Source organism: Anguilla anguilla, chromosome 4 (genome assembly GCF_013347855.1).
Source record: "Anguilla anguilla isolate fAngAng1 chromosome 4, fAngAng1.pri, whole genome shotgun sequence".
In the NCBI taxonomy this organism is placed as follows: domain Eukaryota; kingdom Metazoa; phylum Chordata; class Actinopteri; order Anguilliformes; family Anguillidae; genus Anguilla; species Anguilla anguilla.
The window spans coordinates 58162918-58184202 of record NC_049204.1 but is presented as its reverse complement, the minus strand read 5'-3'; the positions used below and the strand labels follow the sequence as shown (position 1 = coordinate 58184202).

Here is a 21285-nt window from a genome sequence, read left to right as displayed (position 1 = left end):
CACCTTCCCCAACCCTCTGTGTGCCTTAGTATTAAGCTCTGCCAAATTAGATCCCACAGTATGTTTTTTATATTATGAAAACTCTAAATATAGACAGAGAACTTGTGAAGTAGTCAGGCTGTGGTGTGATGAGATATGTGTGGTTTCTGTCCATTTTTCCCTTTGCCAGAGTCAAGTTACAAATTATCTGGTTGGTGGAGGAATGGAAATATTCCATTTGGCCAGGGCCTATTATGTAACAAAGAGTGCTTTGGGTAGCAGAATGAGGTGCTCCATTTTCTTACATAACTTTCAGAATCGTGAACCGCTGCAGCTAAGATGTCCTACAAAATTCTAGACATGGGCAATATTATTTTACTCTATTCATTGAGCTGTTTGTTTTTTATGAACCCCCTTAGCAAAACAGTCTATAAGGGAGGACTGTAATAATGTGAACACAAAGAGTGTCTTCTGCAGCTGCAGACAGACCAGGCCAGACACTGGAGCCTCACTGCGGTCCTTTGTGGCTTCTAACTAAGGTTAGCTTGCAGAAGGAAGGTGAATAAACTGTAGGGTGCAATACAAGGAATTCAGAACTTTCAAACCACATAGACAATTTTTTTTTTTAATCATCCAGTTTATGTGTTTTTTTTCCTACCTGAAGGGGACGTCAAACTGACTTTTTGATTTTATTTATATTTTTCTTCAGGGCGAAACAGGGAGCCAAGGAATGCTTGGCTTTCAAGGATTTCCAGGCCCAAAGGTAAGACTGTTATCAGGTGAAGCATTCGTAAGACAGGTCGTAAATACAGAGGATTCTGAAATCGTGAGAGCTGCAGTTAAGCCTAATAGACCAGCCATTATGCCGAGCAAGAAGCATTTTCAATATGTTCTAGTCATCAATTCATAAAGTGTTCGCTTTGTCTGACACAGGGACCATATGGGAACATAGGCTTTCCTGGCATACCTGGTCCTAAAGGTCCTATTGGGAGTATGGTAAGCTTAATGGCACAAATCCCCCTTTATATGGACAGGTTAAATAGAAACGTTCTCTGACCATACCTTCTCTCTCTGTTCCAGGGATTCACTGGTCCTGTTGGTCCGGCTGGGATGATTGGTCCAACGGGAAAACCTGTAGGTTATGTTTATGTGTCTGAATTTTAAGTTGAAAGATTTGCTATAAGAACTGAGCATTCTCCCTGTTTTGTGAATAAGCTTTTGTTTAGGCAAAACATGACAATCCACCCTGGCTTTCTTTCTATCTTTGCATCACCCACAATTACGATTAATTACTTAAATATGTGAGTGTCAACACATTCAAAGCCCTGGAAAGTCATTGGAAGGTCAGGACAATTCAAAGTCCTGTCTGGAATGTTTTTTTACACCCACTCTGCTATCAATGAACATATCCTATTACATAAAAATGAGTTTTGTTTGACCATTGTGTTTTTCTATATGTTTCATTGTGTGCTAGCTGTAGCTCATCACACATTGGCTGTAAATCTGACTGAACAAGTGGTTGTAATCTATTCCATGGGAATGTATAAATGGAACATTCTTCAGTTCTGCCTTGAAGTTGGCTTCATTTACCATATATGCTCAGTTTTGATATGATAATACATGTTAGTGGAATAAAAGCTGGGGATGCATAAAATGGTGGAGGAACTTGTCAAGACAAAGCCTGTATTTGTTCGCAGGGGCCCAGAGGCCCAAATGGAAGCAGAGGGGAAATGGTAAGACTATTTATCTTTTTTGTTATTAATAAAATTTGAATACGAGTCAATGCAAGCATAGAGCATGAGTTGCATATGATAGTTTATGAAGAGGGTTGGAGTACGATCTGGTCAGAGAGCCTGTTTAAAATGAGTATGGTAAACCATACTTCTTGCATGCCAGCTATGAAGCTAATAATAAGTTTTAAGGTATTGAATATGGAGCTATAACTGAACTAATCATCCAAAATTATGGCATCAACTGAGCAAGACCAAAAGTATTAGATGAAAATGACCTGCCACAATTAACTAAAAAATCCCACAATAATACGACCAAGTAACATTTCTGATAAGAGGCTTATTTAGCACCAGCGGATTAATAAAAAAGATCTAAGATTAGATTTCAGATTGGAAATAACTTCCTTCAGTTTGGTGAAGTTCCTCAAACTAATAACTTGCTGCTCAGCTTCAAGGGACAACACCTTCATTAACTGTGACAAGGAAGTGCCCTTGTGAGTGTTTGCTTTGCGCAATGTGTGAGGGTGCTGCGTCCTGGATTGTAGTTTCCATTCTGCTGTGTAAACACTTCAAGATTCCAGGAGACTTCTAAGCCCCTTGGTGGCTCATGCACACGACGTGCTTCACTTCCTACACAGGCCTGCGGGGAAAGACCCCGCTCTTTCCCACTCAGCTGTAGCACGACATCACAGTGCATGACACAACCTGCGCATACTGAAAATGTGCAAGTTGAATTACAGCGGAGAGTTATGAGTGGCCACAATCCTATAGTCCCCCCCCCCCCAGAATTACAGACAATTCCTGTCCATTAAGCTGTGGCTTCAGTGGTCAGTGATAACGCTGCACCTCTTTTTGTGTCTCGCAGGGACCCCAAGGCCCCCAAGGAAGTCCAGGTCCTCCAGTGAGTGTTGATTTCAGTTCCTTATTCCTCTGTCCCAACACTGTGCCCGTGTTCACTCTTGGTAAACAGAAGCGGCTCTTTTACCCCTCATATCTCAGCCCACTTTTCATTTTTTTCCACAGGGTCGTCCAGGCACTCCAGGTCCCACGGTAGGAACAGTTCATGACGTCTGTTCTTAGTTATGTCTTGACAATCGATTAAAGATGACTCTTGTCCGTGCACACCCCCCCACCCTCTGATGAAAGTATGGCACTTCTGTGTGAGCTTGGCTGAGCTCTTCCCAGAAGCACTAGGTGTGCGGTAGGGAGCAGGGGCTGGGTTGACCTCATTGTCAAAAGAGCAGGAAAGAAGATTTACAAAAAAAAAGGTGTGGTTGTGGAAAACGGGAGTGGCTGATTTGTGGAAAAGAGCCTTCAGGAGGGCAGGAGCATGCTTGCTGAGGGCTTACCTCATGATTTACTCTGATACCTACTGATGGCCTGGGGCATTTCTCCATTCCCACTGCTTGAGGATTTGCCAAGTACTCATTTGGCTTTCAGAGGAATGAGGAAAGCAGGGTGTCTTACTTTAAGGCTGTAGTTGATTTGACAGGTCCTACATTTTTCCACAATTTAGCTAGCCGGAGAAATGCAACAAATGCTGAAAAACACTCTTTAGGTGTATGTCTATACATTATTTCTAGTGAATCTTTTTAAGAAATAAATTTCCCTGTTACCTCAGCTATAATAGTGAAATTTGTTGATATAAGCCTCTTGTTTATTTTCCAGTACAGGTATGTCCCTTTATGAAATACTATTCCTGATTAAACTTGTCCCCACAGAAACGTGTGAGCATTAATTCAGCTGTTCAGGCCTTGATTGAGTCCAATGCTGCACTGCAGGTAGAGGTGAGTCTACTGTGCTCTTTTCAATATCCAGACATCTGGGGAAAATAATGAATGATTAAGACAGGTGCAAGGTGCAAGCATGCATTGAGGCTTGATCAGCTGTGATTTACACTCTTTAGACTAGGAACTAAAGTAATATTCAATGTGATAAAAATGGATTTGACATCATGATGTGAAATTGAATCTGCAGATAATTTTACAACAAATAGAAAAATAATATAAAAACATTTTCTGGAAATATATTAATAAAAATGTTTGTCTTCTCTTTCTCATTTGCATGTATTACCACTTGGTTCACAAATAATGTGGATAAACAATAACCATGTGCAATATTGATTCTACAAACAATAACCATGTACAATATTGATTCTAACTCCTTCCTACTTGTGCTTTTCAATGCACTATGTAAATAAATATTAACTAATAAACCACCAAACTGCTCAATGTATACTGTCTTTCCTGATTTCCTGTGTTGCTCATGGCTTGCAATAAATGAAAAACTAACATTCAAATGTCACATGGGGCTTTAATGGCTGCATGTGCCTATGTGGTGTGCTGTGTCATGGCAACCCCTGCTTATTTTATGCTGCTTGGCTTTGTTGGTTGCTTGCCTTGTATATACTAATGGACTAAAACAGAGCTACCAGGACACAGAGATGGTCCTGTCAGACCAGAATGCTGAGATATTGCAAACTCTGCGCTACCTGAGCAGTGTGATCGAGAGCATCAAAAAGCCCATGGGCACCCGAGATAACCCCGCCCGTTTCTGCAAAGACCTGCTGGATTGTCGATGGAAGCTAGCAGACGGTAAGAGCAATGTGGCTCTCCTCTGACCTACCATTACTAGTTACTCCTCCATTTTAGATGTATAGCATTTGCCTTGGAGAACTAGATGTTGTGTGTTTACATGCTAAACTTTGCGATTGTTGCTTTCGGGGGTTCTTTAGGACAGTTTTGGATAGATCCCAATCTTGGATGTGCATCTGATGCCATTGAGGTCTTCTGCAACTTCACGGCAGGGGGCCAAACATGCATCCACCCAGTTGCAACCAACAAGGTATAGTCCTGAGAGCCTTCATGAACTAGCTTTATTGATGAAAACAACAGCGTAAGTAATTCTAAGTTCCCACATCTCAGGTAAAATGGCACCTCTACTAACTAAACCACAATTGTCATCTCTCTGCTAAAACCACAGATGGAGTTTGGCATTGGAAAAGTCCAGATGAAATTTCTCCACTTGCTGAGCACAGAGGCCATACATACAATTACGGTCCACTGTCTAAATGCCCCAATTTTAAATGCCACGGATGCAAGACACCAGAAGAAATCGATTCGCTTCAAGGGATGGAATGGACAGATGTTTGAGATGGACACATTACTTGAACCGCATGTACTACTAGATGAGTGCAAGGTAATAATCAAATCTTTGTCCAGGAGTGAGCTTCAGAATTTTATTGAACACCACTGAAACTGTAGAGTCCCTTTTGTCTGCCATTCATGATTCATTCCACCTTGTGCTTTCTCCCTATCAGATTCAAGATGGCAGCTGGCATCAGTCACGCTTCTTCTTTCAAACTCAGGACAGTCACCAGCTCCCCATCGTGGACTTACAGGAGCCGTTTAACCTCAGGCAGGGCCAGAAGCTCCGCCTCGAAGTGGGGCCTGTCTGCTTTGTGTGAAGCCTCCCTGCTCTCCCCACAAGCCTTAAAAGCCAACAACAGGCATCGAAATGAAATGCTCCTGAAAGAGAGAACACCTTTTTATAAAGCATTTTTGTCATTTTTATCCCTTACAGCAAAGGGGATAAGTTACTGAGCATGTCCATGAGCAGTACCCTGCTAAGACAAGCAAAGGACTTCTTCGGGAGAACACAGTCTGTAGGGGATAAAGCCAGCTCAATGAAGTACAGGACAACAGTTTTCAATATGTATAAAAAGCGTATCATTCTGTAATCAAAATGGTGCTTTGGGGTCCTTGTGTTCTGGAAAGAGTGCTCCACGAACTCCACAAGGAGCTGATATTCCACAGTCCATTGAGCACCACAGGCTCCCACACAATAGCACTGTCTATATAAATGTTCCTAAAAGTGCAATAGCTTGTGGATTCTGTGTGATAGAATTATTGCATTTTCAATCGAATGGTCTTCGATATATGTATTTTTTAAGATAAATTTCAACCAGTTGTCCACTCTGGACATGTACATCTTATCAGATGGTGCTCTACCTCCTATATGTTTTGCCTTCAAGTATATTAAAGGTACTTGTGTTTAAGAATTTATTTTCAAGTTGTATGTACTGGTTACATCAAGATATGTTCTGTTGTAAGAGTACTTATTTGAATTTGGTCAATTATTTCATTACAGACTATTTATATGACTTATGTTGATAAAATTTACATGTCTCATCTTTTGGATTTATGTTTCATTTGATGTGGGAGGTGCTTACCAATGGCAACTCTACAGTGGTGCTGCAATAGATTAGAAGAGTTCATCAGTGAGTTTGCCATTTTTCCTGTGTATATTTTGACATTATATGGTTAATTATTTATATCATTTTTGCTCAAATTACTGTACCCCAAATAAATTATACTATTTCTCAGAGATTTATCTGCTCAACTACCATTTTATAAATAGTTTTTTATTTATGTATTAATGTGTATTTGTATGTACACACAGATATGTGACTGCATGTACATTGCTTATATACACATTTGCTCACTATTTCCAATGTTTGTTAGTAATAAACAAACTGGCAGCTAACAGGCCAGAACATGAAAATACCACACACAATAATTATTATGTTTTAAGTTATGTTACATGGATTAAAGTGTAATAATATAGATGCTTGAGAATAAACAAATGTAAATATAAAATATGTTGAAATAAAAAAAATGTCTTAATCCCTTATGAATTATATACAGTTTTTGATATTTGATTTAATATTTGTTCTTGCTTTTAAAAGTCTGCCACAGATTTGGTCAAGGCATGTTGGATTTAACATTGTTGGCCAGACATGCCACATAAGAAATACTGCTCTCACAATCAAATGTAAAAATGGTAATCATTTATTTCCATTTCAACAAATCCCAATATTTTAATAATCATTTGAAAACATGTATTATAAACCCCTGTCATAGTTTTACATGGAAATGTAATTGTTATGCATTCTGGACATGATAAGTAGAATCTGGGTGTGATCAGTGTGTGCTTAGCATTTCATGAAACTGCTAGTTGTTCCAAATTTGTTCTGATTTTTTTTTCTTTAGCCCTTTTTCATTGCAACCATAATAGTCATAATTTGTAAAAATGAATGAAAACCATATAACATATAGTTACTCTTTAAGACATATGACCTACTGTAAATTGTTGATTAATGACTTAACTGAAACACTGAATTTCTCCTCAACTATTTGATGTACATACACCAGTCTGTAACGGGCCTAATTCCCATAGTGATAGTACAAGAGTTCTGCCTTGTCAAAATCTTTGCAATCCCAGTTTCTTAGATGCCCAGCCCAAATTCATGTTTGTTCTGCTGAAGTACTGTCATCAGGTTTACTGTTATAGTTTCCAGTAATAATGTAGCTTCGTGGAAGGCTGCACATGTGACCAGTAGCAGGGCAGGCAGTAGAGAAAATGTATTTATTGGATTGTATCCATGGTGACTGAGTCTCTTTTGTCAGCACATCTGCTAAAGACTGAAGTATGTGAGCTGTTGATGCACACTTTGTTCAGCAGGGGGCGACACGCACCCATCACTATCTTGAGGATGAGGTCTACGTTTCTGACATCCAAACCTCCAATACGTAGCCTGTTTTAATTTTGCAAGATTTAACTGCATAGTAACACAAGACAGATTTGGTGGAATTAACTATTGCTGTTAATCTGCTACTTTTTTGTTATTTATATAGACCATTTATATATGAAATGCGTTTGTAACTTTTCAGTTTAACCGATAATTATTCAAGGTTAATGTATATTTTAAATACCAGTTGTGGAATTGGATGTTTGTGTAATTTATGGATAATGTCTCAATATTTAATGTGTGCATCTAATATAAAAGCAGGATAATAAAAAGGACAGTGTTTGGAAATGAATTGAACTAGCATATAATGCTGCTGTTATTCTGCATTCAACACCTAAAAAATAAGCCATTATTACTTACAGGCCTTTTCAGCATCACAACACATTAATTGCAAGTAGGCTGAAAATGTTTTGCATTCCTTGAATGAAATGGCTTAAATTGTATACTCATATTATTTCCCAGCTCATGGCATGAACAGGGTATAATGTTAGGAAGAAAAATCATCATGTTCAGCTAGTTTTTATGCTGATTTGAGTCCTAACAGGTGAGTGTTAAAAAGGGCATGGGGCTTCACAGGGATTGTTAAAATAAAAATTTAACAACCCTGCTTTTGCAGGATTGTTAAAATAAAATGTTTATTTTATTATTAATTCATTCACTAATTTATTTATTTATCTATTTACTTATTTAATTCCTTCATTTTTATTTAAAAATCACACACTATTACATTGGAGAGATTATTTTTCACATTGTGTTTCATAAGGTACTGTAATACTCTCACACTCCATGAAAACAGACATGTCTATATCATAGCTCAAATTGCATTATAAAGATTAAAATTTACAATGAGCATGGGACATTTTGGGAAAGTGCAAGCAATGTGTCACTAGGGATTAGGGTAAAGCACTTTGAATAAAATTAGTTTACCAACATGGAGGGCCATGATTGGTACTCAGCTATTACAAAAGTGATCTGCACAACATAGATGAATGAATGAATGAATGAATGAAACATTGCATCCATATAGTACTTTTCTAGATGCTCAAAGTGCTATATAGTGATGAGGAGGAAACTCACCTTCACCACCAATGTGTAGCATCCATCTGGGTGATGCACGGCAGCCATTTTGGGCCAGAACGCTCATCACACATCAGTTGATGTAAAACTACTGACTAGCTGAATATTTCAATCTATTTTGCTTTTTGAACTCAGCCCTGGTTTTATAGCCCAGCCCTGCTTAGCTTCAGGTTTTTGGCAGGAAGAAGTGGTAAAACTGCTGGCAAAAGGCACAACAACCCCAAATAACCCATTGTTGTTCCTAATGAATTTATATGGAGTTCTTAATTCGCCTCATTGAGCAAGACATCTCACATTGTGCCAATGCAAATGAGCATAGTAGCCCTCTTAATCAGGAGACACAAGGGCTACTTCTCTCATGGGAATTGTTACCGGATGAATTCACAGAATGAAAACCAAAGGGAGGCAATGGTGAGTAAGCAAAGGGGAAAGTATGATGTTATACAACAGTGTAATAAAAGAAGTCAGTGTACCACTGTTCCAGAATAGAGCATTCTTTGCAAAAATGACAAAATTTTGTTTTTGATTTGTCAGTTTTTGTTTTTGATTTCAATGAAAATGAAGGGACAAATCTTGAAGTTAAGCCAAGAAAGAAGCGAAATCTCACCACTCTTGGGGAGATAACATTGGAAGTAATTTATACCCTTAAAACTGATCTGAAAACTGACCTACCCAGCTACATATTTATACATGTATTTTTCAGACATTTTTCTCAGCCCTTGTGATTCTGATATACATGCATATATAGATTTTAATAATTTATTTTAAAATTGCAACCTTGCAATGCGTTGTGTAGCTTTGCCACATCAGATGGGTCTACCATTTCCCTCTCATCTCACTGCATGAATGTGAGAATAAACTCATTGACTTTCTTAAGGTCAAATTCTGTCTTTAATTTCATATATTCTTAAGAGCCATCAGGGAAGTGAGAGCTGGAAAATTTGATCTGACAACTTTGTTTGGCCCTTTGAAAATGTATGTGCATAGTATAATATATAAATCAACCATGTAGGTATGCCTCTAATGCCACCCAGGTAGTGGTGTTCAGGGCTGCATGTCATAGGTTTATCTTTAAATGCTGAATTAAGAGAGACATTTCCCCAACTCCTTTTTGGACAATGAGGTACTAAGTTGCCAGTGACTTCTCTGTACCATATTAAAACGGAAAGACATTACCTGAAGCAGAAGAGCACGATCTGAGATCACAGTACTTTGAAGGGTTCAAGACTGGACTACTGTAAGTTAAAACTAAATCTATATGTAAAAATGCATGACATACATGAGAAAATAAATACTATGCACCGTTGGGTTATCCCTAATTTCCTTGAAATTTAAGATTTAATTTAATTTAATTTTTTAAAATCCACTGCCTGACTCTAAGATGTTGCAGAGGCAGGTGTCCTTAATGTTTTTTTTTCATCGAACCATTGTGATCTACTGTTGTAGCACACAAAGAGAAGCCAACTAATTAATTCAGGTTTGCCATAGCAAAGAGGTTGAATACTTTTTTTCCCACCACTGTACCAGTAATTTCAGGGGAAATGTATGAAAGTAATCTCTACCTTTTCCACATGGTTTCTTATTGTTTTTGGGCTTGAGGTAACATTCCACAGAAATACTTTCCTGAGATATGCTCATTGAGTGTCTGCCAAATATTTCTAGCTCAGTGGAAGTTTGAAATAGATAATAAATTATAGCCGGGATACATTTCTCCAGAATCTGGATCAAGTTAAGATGATGGTTTGCCCACTTTTAAAGATTACTGACAAAATGTGGGCCTGTGCATGGAATGTTCTTTCATTATTAATGACTGTTTGCAAGTCTTTTCTTTGAAAATCATAATGGTTTTTATCTAAATCTCTTCCCATTATTTTGAACTACTGCACAGAATTGCAGCACAACAAAATCAGAAAAGATGTAATTTCTTGTTGGCAAGCTATATGTTGGTCATGGCAGCATTAAAATACACATTTAAGGAAAGATATCCTAATAAATCCTCAGAGGTAATGTCACATTTACTAGTTATGCTCTTCACTCTGTTGTCTTAATGTACTTCCATGATGAGCCGTTAAATATTTAAATAAGGATTGTTTACAAACATAGATCTTTAAACACAGTCCAAGTATATTTAGTGGCATTGAGAGAAATGGTAAATAACATTCAGCAAAGTAGCCTAGTGTTTCTCATCAGACATGGAAGGTAAGTGCAGAGCATTTCTGTCATGTGTATTTGTTTCTATAGCGATGAGGCTGTTTTTCTTCATACAGCATGACATTTTCATAATGATTTATGTTTCCACATATAACTCAGAGACTGTGTACTTGCGATTCAGATCAGCTGAGAAAAAAAAAAAGTTTTCTGAGCAATTGTTTCCAGATCCTTGCATAATCCAGTTTACGAAAGTTCAGGAGAGAAGAATTTCATGAATTTGCTTTTATACATCACAACAGGATCAACTCTGTGGCCATATGACAAACAGAAGTATCTAAGGCTTGATTTTTTTTTTTTTTTAGAAAAGCTATTTATTTAATGTAAGGTGGCATGGAAAACATGTTTTCCTTTAAGTTTGTTTTATATTTCTTCTACACGTGTACAAGTATGTAACTGTGTGGTTTGATAAATTGAACGATTGTTCCTCTTGCAGCTTACTCTGAGGAACCTTAGTTGGTACCCAGATGCAATAGAAACAGCCTGACACTCACACTCTACTTCAAGTTTGAGGAAAGTCACAGTTACTGTCAGCATAAGTAAATCACTGTTTCTGGGGCGGCTTTCACCCATGCAATCTCTGAAAAGATGTTTGAAAGCATGCGCATAGCCTTGTAAATATTAAGTTAGGCGAAGAGTGCTCCAGACCTGAAGCTGGTTGACCCTCTACTCCAAAGACAGTGAAGAATTTTGTTTTCCTCTGTTATCCTGGAAGCACTGGTGGGAATCACCTACTACCTAGGTTGGCTACTACTGTTTTTGCATGATACTGAGGCTTCCTTTCATCAGTCACACATATTAAATGTTAATTCTTGGATTGGAGGTGCATCATACATCATGATTAGGTTTGAACGCATGCGTTTGGAATATGGTGACAAATGGTACCACAGAAAAGGTGGCACAGCAATGCAGTCATATTTAATATGACATTGCTGGCTTTGAAAGCTTATAAAGTCTATGTGGTGTGGGGATGGCTGGTTTAAGCAGCCACACCTGCCCTGGGTCAAGCTAATTAGACCTGGCCAATTATCTAACCAATTATCTAATTAGCCAGGTCTAATTAGCCTGACCCAGGGCAGGTGTGGCTGCTTAAGCCAGCCATCCCCACACCACAGTCAAGTTTACCTGTTTTGTTTTTTGTTCAAGGCATCTTTGACTAAAATAACAAAGGGTTATTTGTCAGTAACCATACTGAATGAAAAGATTTGATGAAATGATTGGAATCCATTTATTTAATGTCCTTTGAAACTTTTTCTACCCACCCTTTGGCTTTCAAAAGATAATAGGGGAGTTTGTGGTTTCTTTGAAAGTTCCCACATTCTTCCATATAACTTCAGTTACATCTTTTGAGGATAGTTTCATCCAGGCTGCTCTACCTGTATTACATTTGGCTGTAATACAAACTCTTGATCTGGATTTATAAACTAAGGTAAGGATTTTTTGTGTGTGAAAGTCTTTTCCACAATATTTCCATATATATATATTCAGTTAATAAATGTATGACACTGTGATCACAACCACACTTCTCAGTGGACCACACACTCAGAAATCTCAGTCTGCGGGAGAAGATGGAAGCTTTGCACAAAAAGGAGATGGAGAATGTTTTTCATTGACTTAATTTAATTGTAAACTCAGATAAAGAATACACCTTCTCCATACAGTGGCATTTATAAATCCTTATTTATTTGGTCAAGTTTTTGGTCACAAGACCTTTGTCAAAGTTTTGGTGAATTGCAGGTGACCAAAAGCTTGACTGAATAACTGATAATCACAAATGCCACCGCTCGTGGAATTCGAGTACATTTGAATCATTTAATTTGTTTATGTGCACCTGCGTAAAGTTTTATTTCAGGCATTTGGATCCACATAAAGTCATAGAACAGAGTGAATTATAACTGGGCATTAACTAAGCAGGCACTTGTCATTCACTGTTTATAGATCCTTGATAAACTGCGTGTACGAGCCTTGCCTTCTGCGTGGTCGCTCATGTGCAGATGATGAAGATGAGCAGTGAGACATACACCTGCCACATGGTGTCACTCTTGCTAAATAGAAGCTACAACATTGCCCTCTCATTCTACCTTTTAAAAATAGTGTCTCTGAAGAGGACGGCTGTAAAAAGCCCTTAGGATGGGTGAGCATAAAGACTGGGCTGGAGATAGCTCATTGCATTTGCTGCATGTAATGTAGGGTTGCTGTCTTCAACTGGTCAGGACTCAGAGAGCTATTGAAATACAAATCATTTTACTGATTTATCAATGCCACATATTCTCCAGCAGAAACCTAAGTATTCAGATTTTGGTAGATCCAGCAGTTGAATGAATCTGTCTTTTATAAAAAAAGGTTACTTCATTGGGAGGTTTTATTTAACCATGGAAGCCATTTCAATGGGAACATGAAAAGCACATTATTTTTGTTTCACTTCAGTACAAATATTGCTGTTCCTCAGTGGTAACCCAGCTGATCTTTAGAATACGCAGAGTTTTAAAGTACGAGTTCCGTAATAATGCAATCGAAAGCTTTATATGAAAAGCTGTGAACTCCACTGACATGTTTCACCAATGCAGAGTTCTCCTGGCTTTGTTACCAAATTACTGTTCAATGCTGATGTATCAGACATCCTCTAACACCTACATTTTCTAACATTTCCTGGTGTCGTGCTGGTGGTCCGGTCTTTTCCATTTCAAAGGAATTTCTCTCTCTTTGGGGGAAACCCCTCTGCGTTACCTACTAGTGTTTCCACAGGGGAAAATAGGCTCCAGAAAGGGGGGAAATTACTTACTATGATGGAAACGGTGGTAATGTCTAGAAGGAATGTGAGATCAACAAGTGGCTGAATGAATTAGTTGTCCAGCTTATATTGCCACTTACAAATGAGTTTATACTATATGTGACTGAAACTATTCAAAGCCGCGTGTCTCTCAGGGGTAAGACTTCATTATTTATGCAAGGGCTGGAATCAGTTTCCCTGATAAAATGACTTCAAGAGCTCTATCCATTGTAATCCTTCAGAGAACATTTGTTAGGCTTTTAGGCATATTTGTTATAGAAGGCTGAGAAACAGGGACCCATTAGAATGAAGTCATAACGTGATTTTTTTGCCATATATTGAAGCTCCTTTTTTAATGTTTCTTGTGCTATGTTTTGATTTATATCATGCCATTTCTCTGGATGGAATCTCCACATAAAAGGACTCATTTTTCAAGGATGAAAATTCCTCATTTTTAATGAGAACGCTGTTCCCTTATCATTTCCGAAATGGTTCATCAAGGAGCACATGTCACTTGCTGGTTGTATGCCTCTTATTGTAATAGCCAATAAATAATCACAGGGATTAGTGAAATTTTTGACAATAGTTTGCACCCAAAGCATGCGATAAATTGCAGGGGGAAAAAGGTTTCAGAATGTACCAAAGTACATTATATAAAAAGCAGATGTTTCTACTCAAGTGACTGCAGATGGTTAGCGACACGTTCATGATACACACTTGCGCTGCCAGAGAAACAGAGATAATTGTTGGCGGCTGGGTTTAAAAGTTTTCCTGCTTGGCTGTGGGGTCGAGCATGGGTGTGTGACTTGAAGAATTTTTTCCTCCCCTTGGTTACTGAGTCAAGAACAGGGCAAACAGTAAATAGTTTGACCAGAATTTGATGCATTTATTACTATTTACATTAACTGTAGGGTCAAAACATGTAATATGTAATGCATTTATATTGCGATGTGATATGCTATAACAGTGATGCTAATAGTCTGGTATTCTTCACAAGTGGCTTTCCAGAATTATAGTACCCACTGTAAAGAACCATAGGGATTATGACAATCCTTTAGTTTATAAAATAAAGTAGCATTTGTATATAACCTCCAGGGGGACAGGTCACAACATGACTCTGTTCACTGATTTTCAGCTTTTAGATGGAATTCTTGATTCTGTCTAATGAAATTAGACCATTTATGCATTTCAAGTGCAAATTAAGACATTCATGTGTGGTGAACATTTTAACCAGTCCCTGCTCCTGTCAGCTGCAGGGTAAGTAACCAAAAACCACAATACTAAATTAAATTTGTCAATTGAATGTTAATGTCACACAGCAAAGCAGAGGAATTTGGATTTTTTCTATACTGAACCATTTTAGCGCTCAATCACAAATTAGCATTTTTCAATGTTGGACTGCAGAAAAGACGAATGTGTTGGGTAAATTAATGATATCTTTTCTGTTTTTAATATTTTCTTTAGTATGGATTGTGAAGCACAAGCATTTAGACTTCCCCATGTTTGGAATATGAATGTTTGTGCAATGTATGAAATTCATGCTTTTCAGTGAAATACATCTTTTGGTTTGTATCGTGTCCTTTCGTTTCCTATGTTGGTCTTATATTCCAAACAGCCTCTTTATTAGCTCTCAGTTCTGAGTGCCTGAGGTGGCATCCTCGGGAGTTTGACCATGTGGCCGGAAATGGCCCACATTTGGTCATCTTCCACAGCACATTTCCTCAGATAGCCTACTTACCCCTTCATGGCGTTGGGCTCTACTCCTGTGTTTTTGTCGGATATACAGACCGAGCCCATGGCTGCAATTTAGAAATGAAGTCAGACATGAGCCGAGTGCCAGCACACAGCAATGGCTTAGTGAACATCTGCCTGCGATATTCTTCCCCTTCATCTGCAGCTGTCTATTTTGAGCTGCGCACATCGCAGTGGATAGCCCAAAGAGTTTTCCATTTAGAACTTTCCTGTCATTTTGACCCAAAACAGGCAGTCATGTGGCTTCAGTCTGGTATCCTGTCCATGAGTAGCTCACGCTCCAAGAGCAGCGTACTTTGTCCTGTGCATTGTGAAGTTCATCTGGTTCATGCTCGTACGAAGCTTGCCCACTCTTGCTTGAATATTAGGCGTTTACTCATGAAGCTGTTATTGCTTACCCATTTGATTGCTACAGCAAACCCACACTGTTGAGTGCCATCTGACAGAGACCAGACACTGTCAATCATTTATCAATAGTGCTTTGAAACCTCTCAGTGATGCAGTACATGCTGTACTTAGTTTCCCGACATTTATTTAATGCTTTTCCAAGAAATAACAGAGGTAGTTTTGTGCATATAGCATTAATACATTTTGTTCTAGACTAAATTAAAAAAAGCATTGCTCCCCAAGGCCATTACTTGTGAAGGAATGGAATTGTCATTTATGTGAGCAGCTTTAAACTACAGCTGTGCGAGGCAGTATCATTAGATAGACTTTTATGACCAGCTTTACCACCAAAGCTGAAAATAATCACAGGTTTGGGTCTTGAACAGCAGCCGCCATAGCTTTATGTCTTAGCCCTGGTGCTGCATCAGATAAACAGGAGCCTTTTCACACTATGCTCTTCAGTGGGGTGAAGGCTGTGTTTCACCATTACTGCTGTGACCCCTTTTCTCTATGTGGCAGCCACTGTTTTGAATATTACTATATTTTGATCTCCCAAAATCCAATTTACATCACAGATTAAAGTTCATTATCGGTTCCTAATATACTATCGCAGTTCAGTTGAAAGTAGAACCACACGGTTTAGGGTTATTGACTGTGGGCTTGTTCTCGGCAGGTAGCGTTTTGAGGCATGAAATGCAAATAATAAATGATTAGTGATGACCTCATATCTCTTGTGCCAAAATCAGCAGATGCTCTGCTGGAGTGTAAAATAACAAAAAACTGTCCTCTGAGGTCTTTGATGGAAAAGAGCAAATGTTATTTTTTTGGAACATCGGCTTGTTTATAGATAAACAACATGACAAAAAAATTTACCTAATCTGAAGAGCGCTGATTCATTTCCCGAAACTATCACCCCCAAGCTTTCATACGGCCTCACTGGCTCAGACTCTGAAGTGTGGAATGCTTTTGGCTTGATGTTCCCTACAAACATGCTTTATCCTTTTGCAATGGTGCCCTGAGCAGTTTATACACGTTGGGATTTGACCATAGCAACTGTTTGTTGTTTCCTCTGCTGCCCTAGTGATGTAAAAAAAAAATATAGCGGATAGCCAGGTGAAGATTTAAACATCAATGAAATCATGTGATGAAAATGAATTCCTTTCACTCCATGACAAGCTTTAGCATGATTTTTTTTTCACTCTTTGAACCAGAGACACCGACGACTGATATCTTTTGGTGAGCTTCACTTCAAATAACTACCAGAGTCTCAAAGAAAACAGTACAATGTGTTTAAAGATGAACATAAATTTCCAAAATTTAATTGCTTCATTTTTGTCAAGAACATATTCTCTTTTTAATATCAGCATACTTAGTTTGGACTGTCAAACAGGGAATAATTGCGTGACTGCTAATTGTTGTTGTGTCGTGAGCAAATGCTTTTTTTTTTTTTTCATTGAATGCAGTTTATGTTTATATAATTGTCAGCCACAGCATAAAAATAATACCTTTCACACCTGGCATTTAACCCCTGCTTCGACAGATCTACCCACCCCCCTCCTCACCCCCTCCTCACCTCCTCCCTCTACATGGAGCCTCAGCCAGGCCTGAGCAAACACTCATAAATTCCTTAGCCTAGAGAGAGGCCAAATAGCCTCCACACCTGCACAGGGATTCCCCTCAGATGGCCAGCCTGCCCACTTCCAGGTGGAAACTCATAACTGCCTTTGACTGGGTGTTCTGCCAGCGCTGCACTTTCTCTCCCTCAGCTTTCCCTTAAATCCATCCCATTACGCAAGTTTGCCATCTGGTCGTAGGCACCACCTCCAGATCTGTCTGAGAAGGAACGCAGGGGAAACGTTTGTGCTACGCACGCCCCTCCTCTCCCACTGTGGCTCCAGCTGGGAGGGGATCGCTGAGCCACATGGTCGGCACAAAATGGGACCCAGCTGAACCCCAAGATGCGTGTTCACATATGAGTTAGGCCCACAACATTTGTAAACTGTTAATAGTGCCCAGGCTGTGTTTAGAGCAAGTACAGGACTGACAGTGACCTATTTACTATTCATTTATCCTGACACGCTAGTGCTACAGAGAAGCTCGACTCCACCTGTTTTATGGTAAAGCAGTAAGTCGGCGTATTTCCAAAGGCACATGAAAGGCAAAGGAAGTTCAGTTACTCTCATCGTGTATGCGAATCAGTCAGCAATAGGATATCTATGGACACTGCCTAAAAGGAAAAAGCAAAACCTGAATTGTAAATTCTGAGTTAAGTTATAACGGTACGCATTCTGCTGTCCTTCTTTCTCAGTGGGGTTCACTTGCCTCTTTGTGCGAGCATCTGCCAATAGGTATCCTTTTTTGAAAGAAACAGACAAAAAATGTTGTTTGTGTTCAGTTCCTTATTTATGAAATGCGATTTATTTCATAATAAGGAACTCAACACAAATTATACCTACTAAATAAACACAGCAGTGTGAAATGATTCAGCTTAAGTGCTTTTCTCAAGTATATAACAACTGTGTTTCCCTGGTATTCGACCATGTAGGTTTTTGTGTACAAGCCTAATTCTCCAATCGAGAACAGCAAGTAATGATTTGAATCACTTTCTGGAAATCCTTATTTTTTATTTTTATCTAGTATTTATAGTTAATCTAATTGAGAGGGTGACTTTTTTTCTTTTAAAAATATTTTCAGAGAGAGAGAGGGGGCACAGAGACGTGTTTGTTTGCTCTTTTGAGTTGGGTATCTTGGTTTCAAGACACTCTTAGTTTGATCAATGCTGAAGAACACCTAGGAACCAAATAAATTATCCAGTATTAGCACTAGCGCTTAGAGCCTTTTACAGAGACGTTTACAAAAAGTACATACCCAGCTCTGATGACCTCTGGCTTGTTGTCTTTGCTGGACCTAAATGTCCAGATTAGATAGAATGAATGGGGCTTTTGAAACTGTCGGGAGTGAAAATATTGTTGTGTATAGTTAATTGAGAGTTCCAGCACTGACAGGACCTTTTCTGGAATGTTGGCTTAGGTACAAGCATAAGCATACATGCACACACACATATGCATGCATGCACACACGCACACACTCACAAAAGTCTTACTACATTTTTTAAATGACTTCACTGACCTTTTGGAATCTATCTCCAGAGCTTTTTTGAAAAGATAATTACTCCTCGTTCACACATTCTCAAGTTTCATGAAGAAATTTAATTATCATGTGGAAAATGGTGGTTCCTTATTTCTCTCATTTGCAATAACTTTTAAGACTGAGTGATAGTATCTGCAACATTTGTGGTTGAGAAAAGGGTGTGGGTGTCCTGTCAACACGAATCAATGCTTAAAAAAAGATAAGGAGAAACAAATCTGTTTTGAAGAGGCTGCTTCATAGACACAGGTTCTGAAGGTCAGAAGAGCTGTAAAGTCTCTGTTTCCAGAACACTCAGCAGGGAGGCCTGAACCAAGCCATAAATTTCTTTTTGGTGGCATTGATTTGTTTTTTAACCATTGTTGCACTGCGATGGAACAGAGTTTTACACATAGCTGTTGAAATTGATTGAATTTACACCCCCGGTCCTCTCTTTCATCTCATAGGAAACAGCACATGCTGTAATTCCGTCAGTCCGTGGAGCGAGGTGGACACAAGTGCAGAGAAACACATGAGACAGAGGATAAACTAACCAAAGATTTTCAATCAGTAGAACCAAAAATAACAAACAGGAAGGAACACGAAGAACCAAAAACTAAATGCTAACACTGAAGGAAAAGAAATAAGACAGGAAACCACTAGCGAACCGCTAACAAACACAAGAGATTATTTAACCAGGAAACACAAAAAAGACCGGTGCTAGATTTCAGTCTGAGGATACATAGGAAGGCAACGAAAACCGAGCAAAGACCAAACAAACACGGCCAACTTAAATGCAGAGAACAGTCAGGTGAAACTAATAACCAATGACACACAGGTGAGGAAACCCAATCAACCAATAAAACAACAGAAAAAACTAACAAGGGAACAAGAAAAACAACTAGACACAAAAGGTAAAGAGACAATAACAATGAAGGGCAGTTAAGCAGGGGGGGAAATGGGCCGGGCACGCTCCTGGTTTCTCTGGTGTCCAGGAACTGTGACAAATTCTGGTGCCTGAAGCTTCTATTTCCCTAGAAGATTGAAAGAAGGTGAGTGGAATACTAAGCGCTACGACGGAGGTCGGGAGGTCACTGGGACACATCTCCAGACGAAACCCTATTGTTGTTTATTCTGCCACTTTAGAATAGAGAGGCAGATCGTTTCATATCGGTACGTTTCATTCTTGGCCAAATGAAGTTTGGTGAAAACCACATGCAGCTGGCTCCAGTTAGCGTCCACTTTCATTCATCAAGAGCATGGCCTAACAGAGTCTTAAATCTGTTTGCTTCAAGGTGCTGAGAGCTCGCAATCCGAAATTCTGATCCTTTTCTTCCTCACTGCAACATACCAGGAAGTGCAATGCTTTCGATAATCTTTTCTCCATGTCTCCACCTTTAACCAATCAGAGTCTGTTCAATAACAGACGCAGGAGTCTCCACTGTGAAAATGTAGCCAAACTTGAGGCGAGTGTTTTCACTTCTGTAATCATCTTTCCTTGCAAGAAAACCTGCCATCTCCATTTATTTTTCAATCCATTCTGCCTTCACATCTCGTGAAAGAAAATTTGAGAGGCTTTCAGCCAGCTCGTGTTTCATACTGTCGTTCCCGAAATGGGAACACGCACGGTCCCGCCATCAGCTGGGGACCAGGAGCCAGCCCCAACAGCGCCCATCAAACGGCTTTGCATCATCAGCACAGGTCTGCCGAGAAAGAGTGCAGATTTAAACCTGCACATGTCAAGCTACGGGACAGTGCCAGTTGGTTCCCCCCGTGATTCGTTGAGGGATAAAATAACCAACTGCCACAGCGAAGTTCTGCAGCCAGCGATCAAAGCCTCAAGCTGACAGGTCTGTGAAGGCCTCAGACAGTTATTTCCATCAGCTTCAATTCAAATTAATTTATATTTGAAAAGGTGAGAGCTGTGAGGTTGAGCCATTCCACCGCATGATGGGACCAGTTCTAATAGGCAAATTCCTGCTTGCTGACACCTGCTAGTGCACAAAGAGTGGCAAGGTGGAGTCAAGATGAATGTTATGCACTGAAATACAGTCGGCCATCTTGTGTGCTTTATTACATTTTAGCACATTGATATTTGTGGTCACCATAACGGTTCTTCATATTGATACTAACAGAAACTTGGGAGCTTATCATCCATACTCAAATGGAATGGATATTCCATTGTTATGCAACCCAATATGAACAACATAAATACTGTAGCAAACTTTGTTGTGGATATTCTCATCGCAGCTGACAGGTCAGCAGATTGATAGGTCAAGATCGGCCAAATAAACATGATAGGCAAGTTGATTGACAAGTAAAACATTTTTTGTTTGTTTCATGTTAAAATAAAGTTGTCATTGGAATGATGTGTGAGAATGCAGCCCTTCTTTTGAAGAATTCCCCCCAGCAAATACATTTTTTCACAGACAATATTCTTACTAAAGATATATTTTGTCCTTAGAATATTGAAACCTTACTCTCCGTGCATTTGGTATGATAAATTGTTGAATAACTGCTGTTCACTCTAATTTTTGTTGTCAGAAAATAAATTAACAGTAGGCAACCCTACATACAGACCTGCCAAAAAGTATTTTCCCCCTTCCTGATTTCCTCTATTATTGCATATTTGTCACACTGAATGGTTTCAGATCTTTTGACAAAAT

General features: G+C 39.0%; 1 protein-coding gene across 2 annotated transcripts in view; it reads left to right on the top strand.

The window, feature by feature from the left end:
• LOC118226508 (collagen alpha-1(XXIV) chain) overlaps positions 1 to 6401 on the top strand; it is an 86772-nt gene extending 80371 nt beyond the window's left edge. For both annotated transcript variants that reach the window (XM_035416212.1, XM_035416211.1), the window contains 11 exons: positions 689 to 742; positions 913 to 975; positions 1060 to 1113; positions 1677 to 1712; positions 2575 to 2610; positions 2733 to 2759; positions 3431 to 3496; positions 4135 to 4303; positions 4444 to 4553; positions 4692 to 4907; positions 5029 to 6401. In XM_035416212.1, coding sequence (XP_035272103.1) covers positions 689 to 742; positions 913 to 975; positions 1060 to 1113; positions 1677 to 1712; positions 2575 to 2610; positions 2733 to 2759; positions 3431 to 3496; positions 4135 to 4303; positions 4444 to 4553; positions 4692 to 4907; positions 5029 to 5175 — 978 coding nt within the window. In that variant the 3' untranslated portion in view covers positions 5176 to 6401. The remainder of the gene's footprint in view (positions 1 to 688; positions 743 to 912; positions 976 to 1059; positions 1114 to 1676; positions 1713 to 2574; positions 2611 to 2732; positions 2760 to 3430; positions 3497 to 4134; positions 4304 to 4443; positions 4554 to 4691; positions 4908 to 5028) is intronic.
• The last annotated feature ends 14884 nt before the right edge of the window (positions 6402 to 21285 follow it).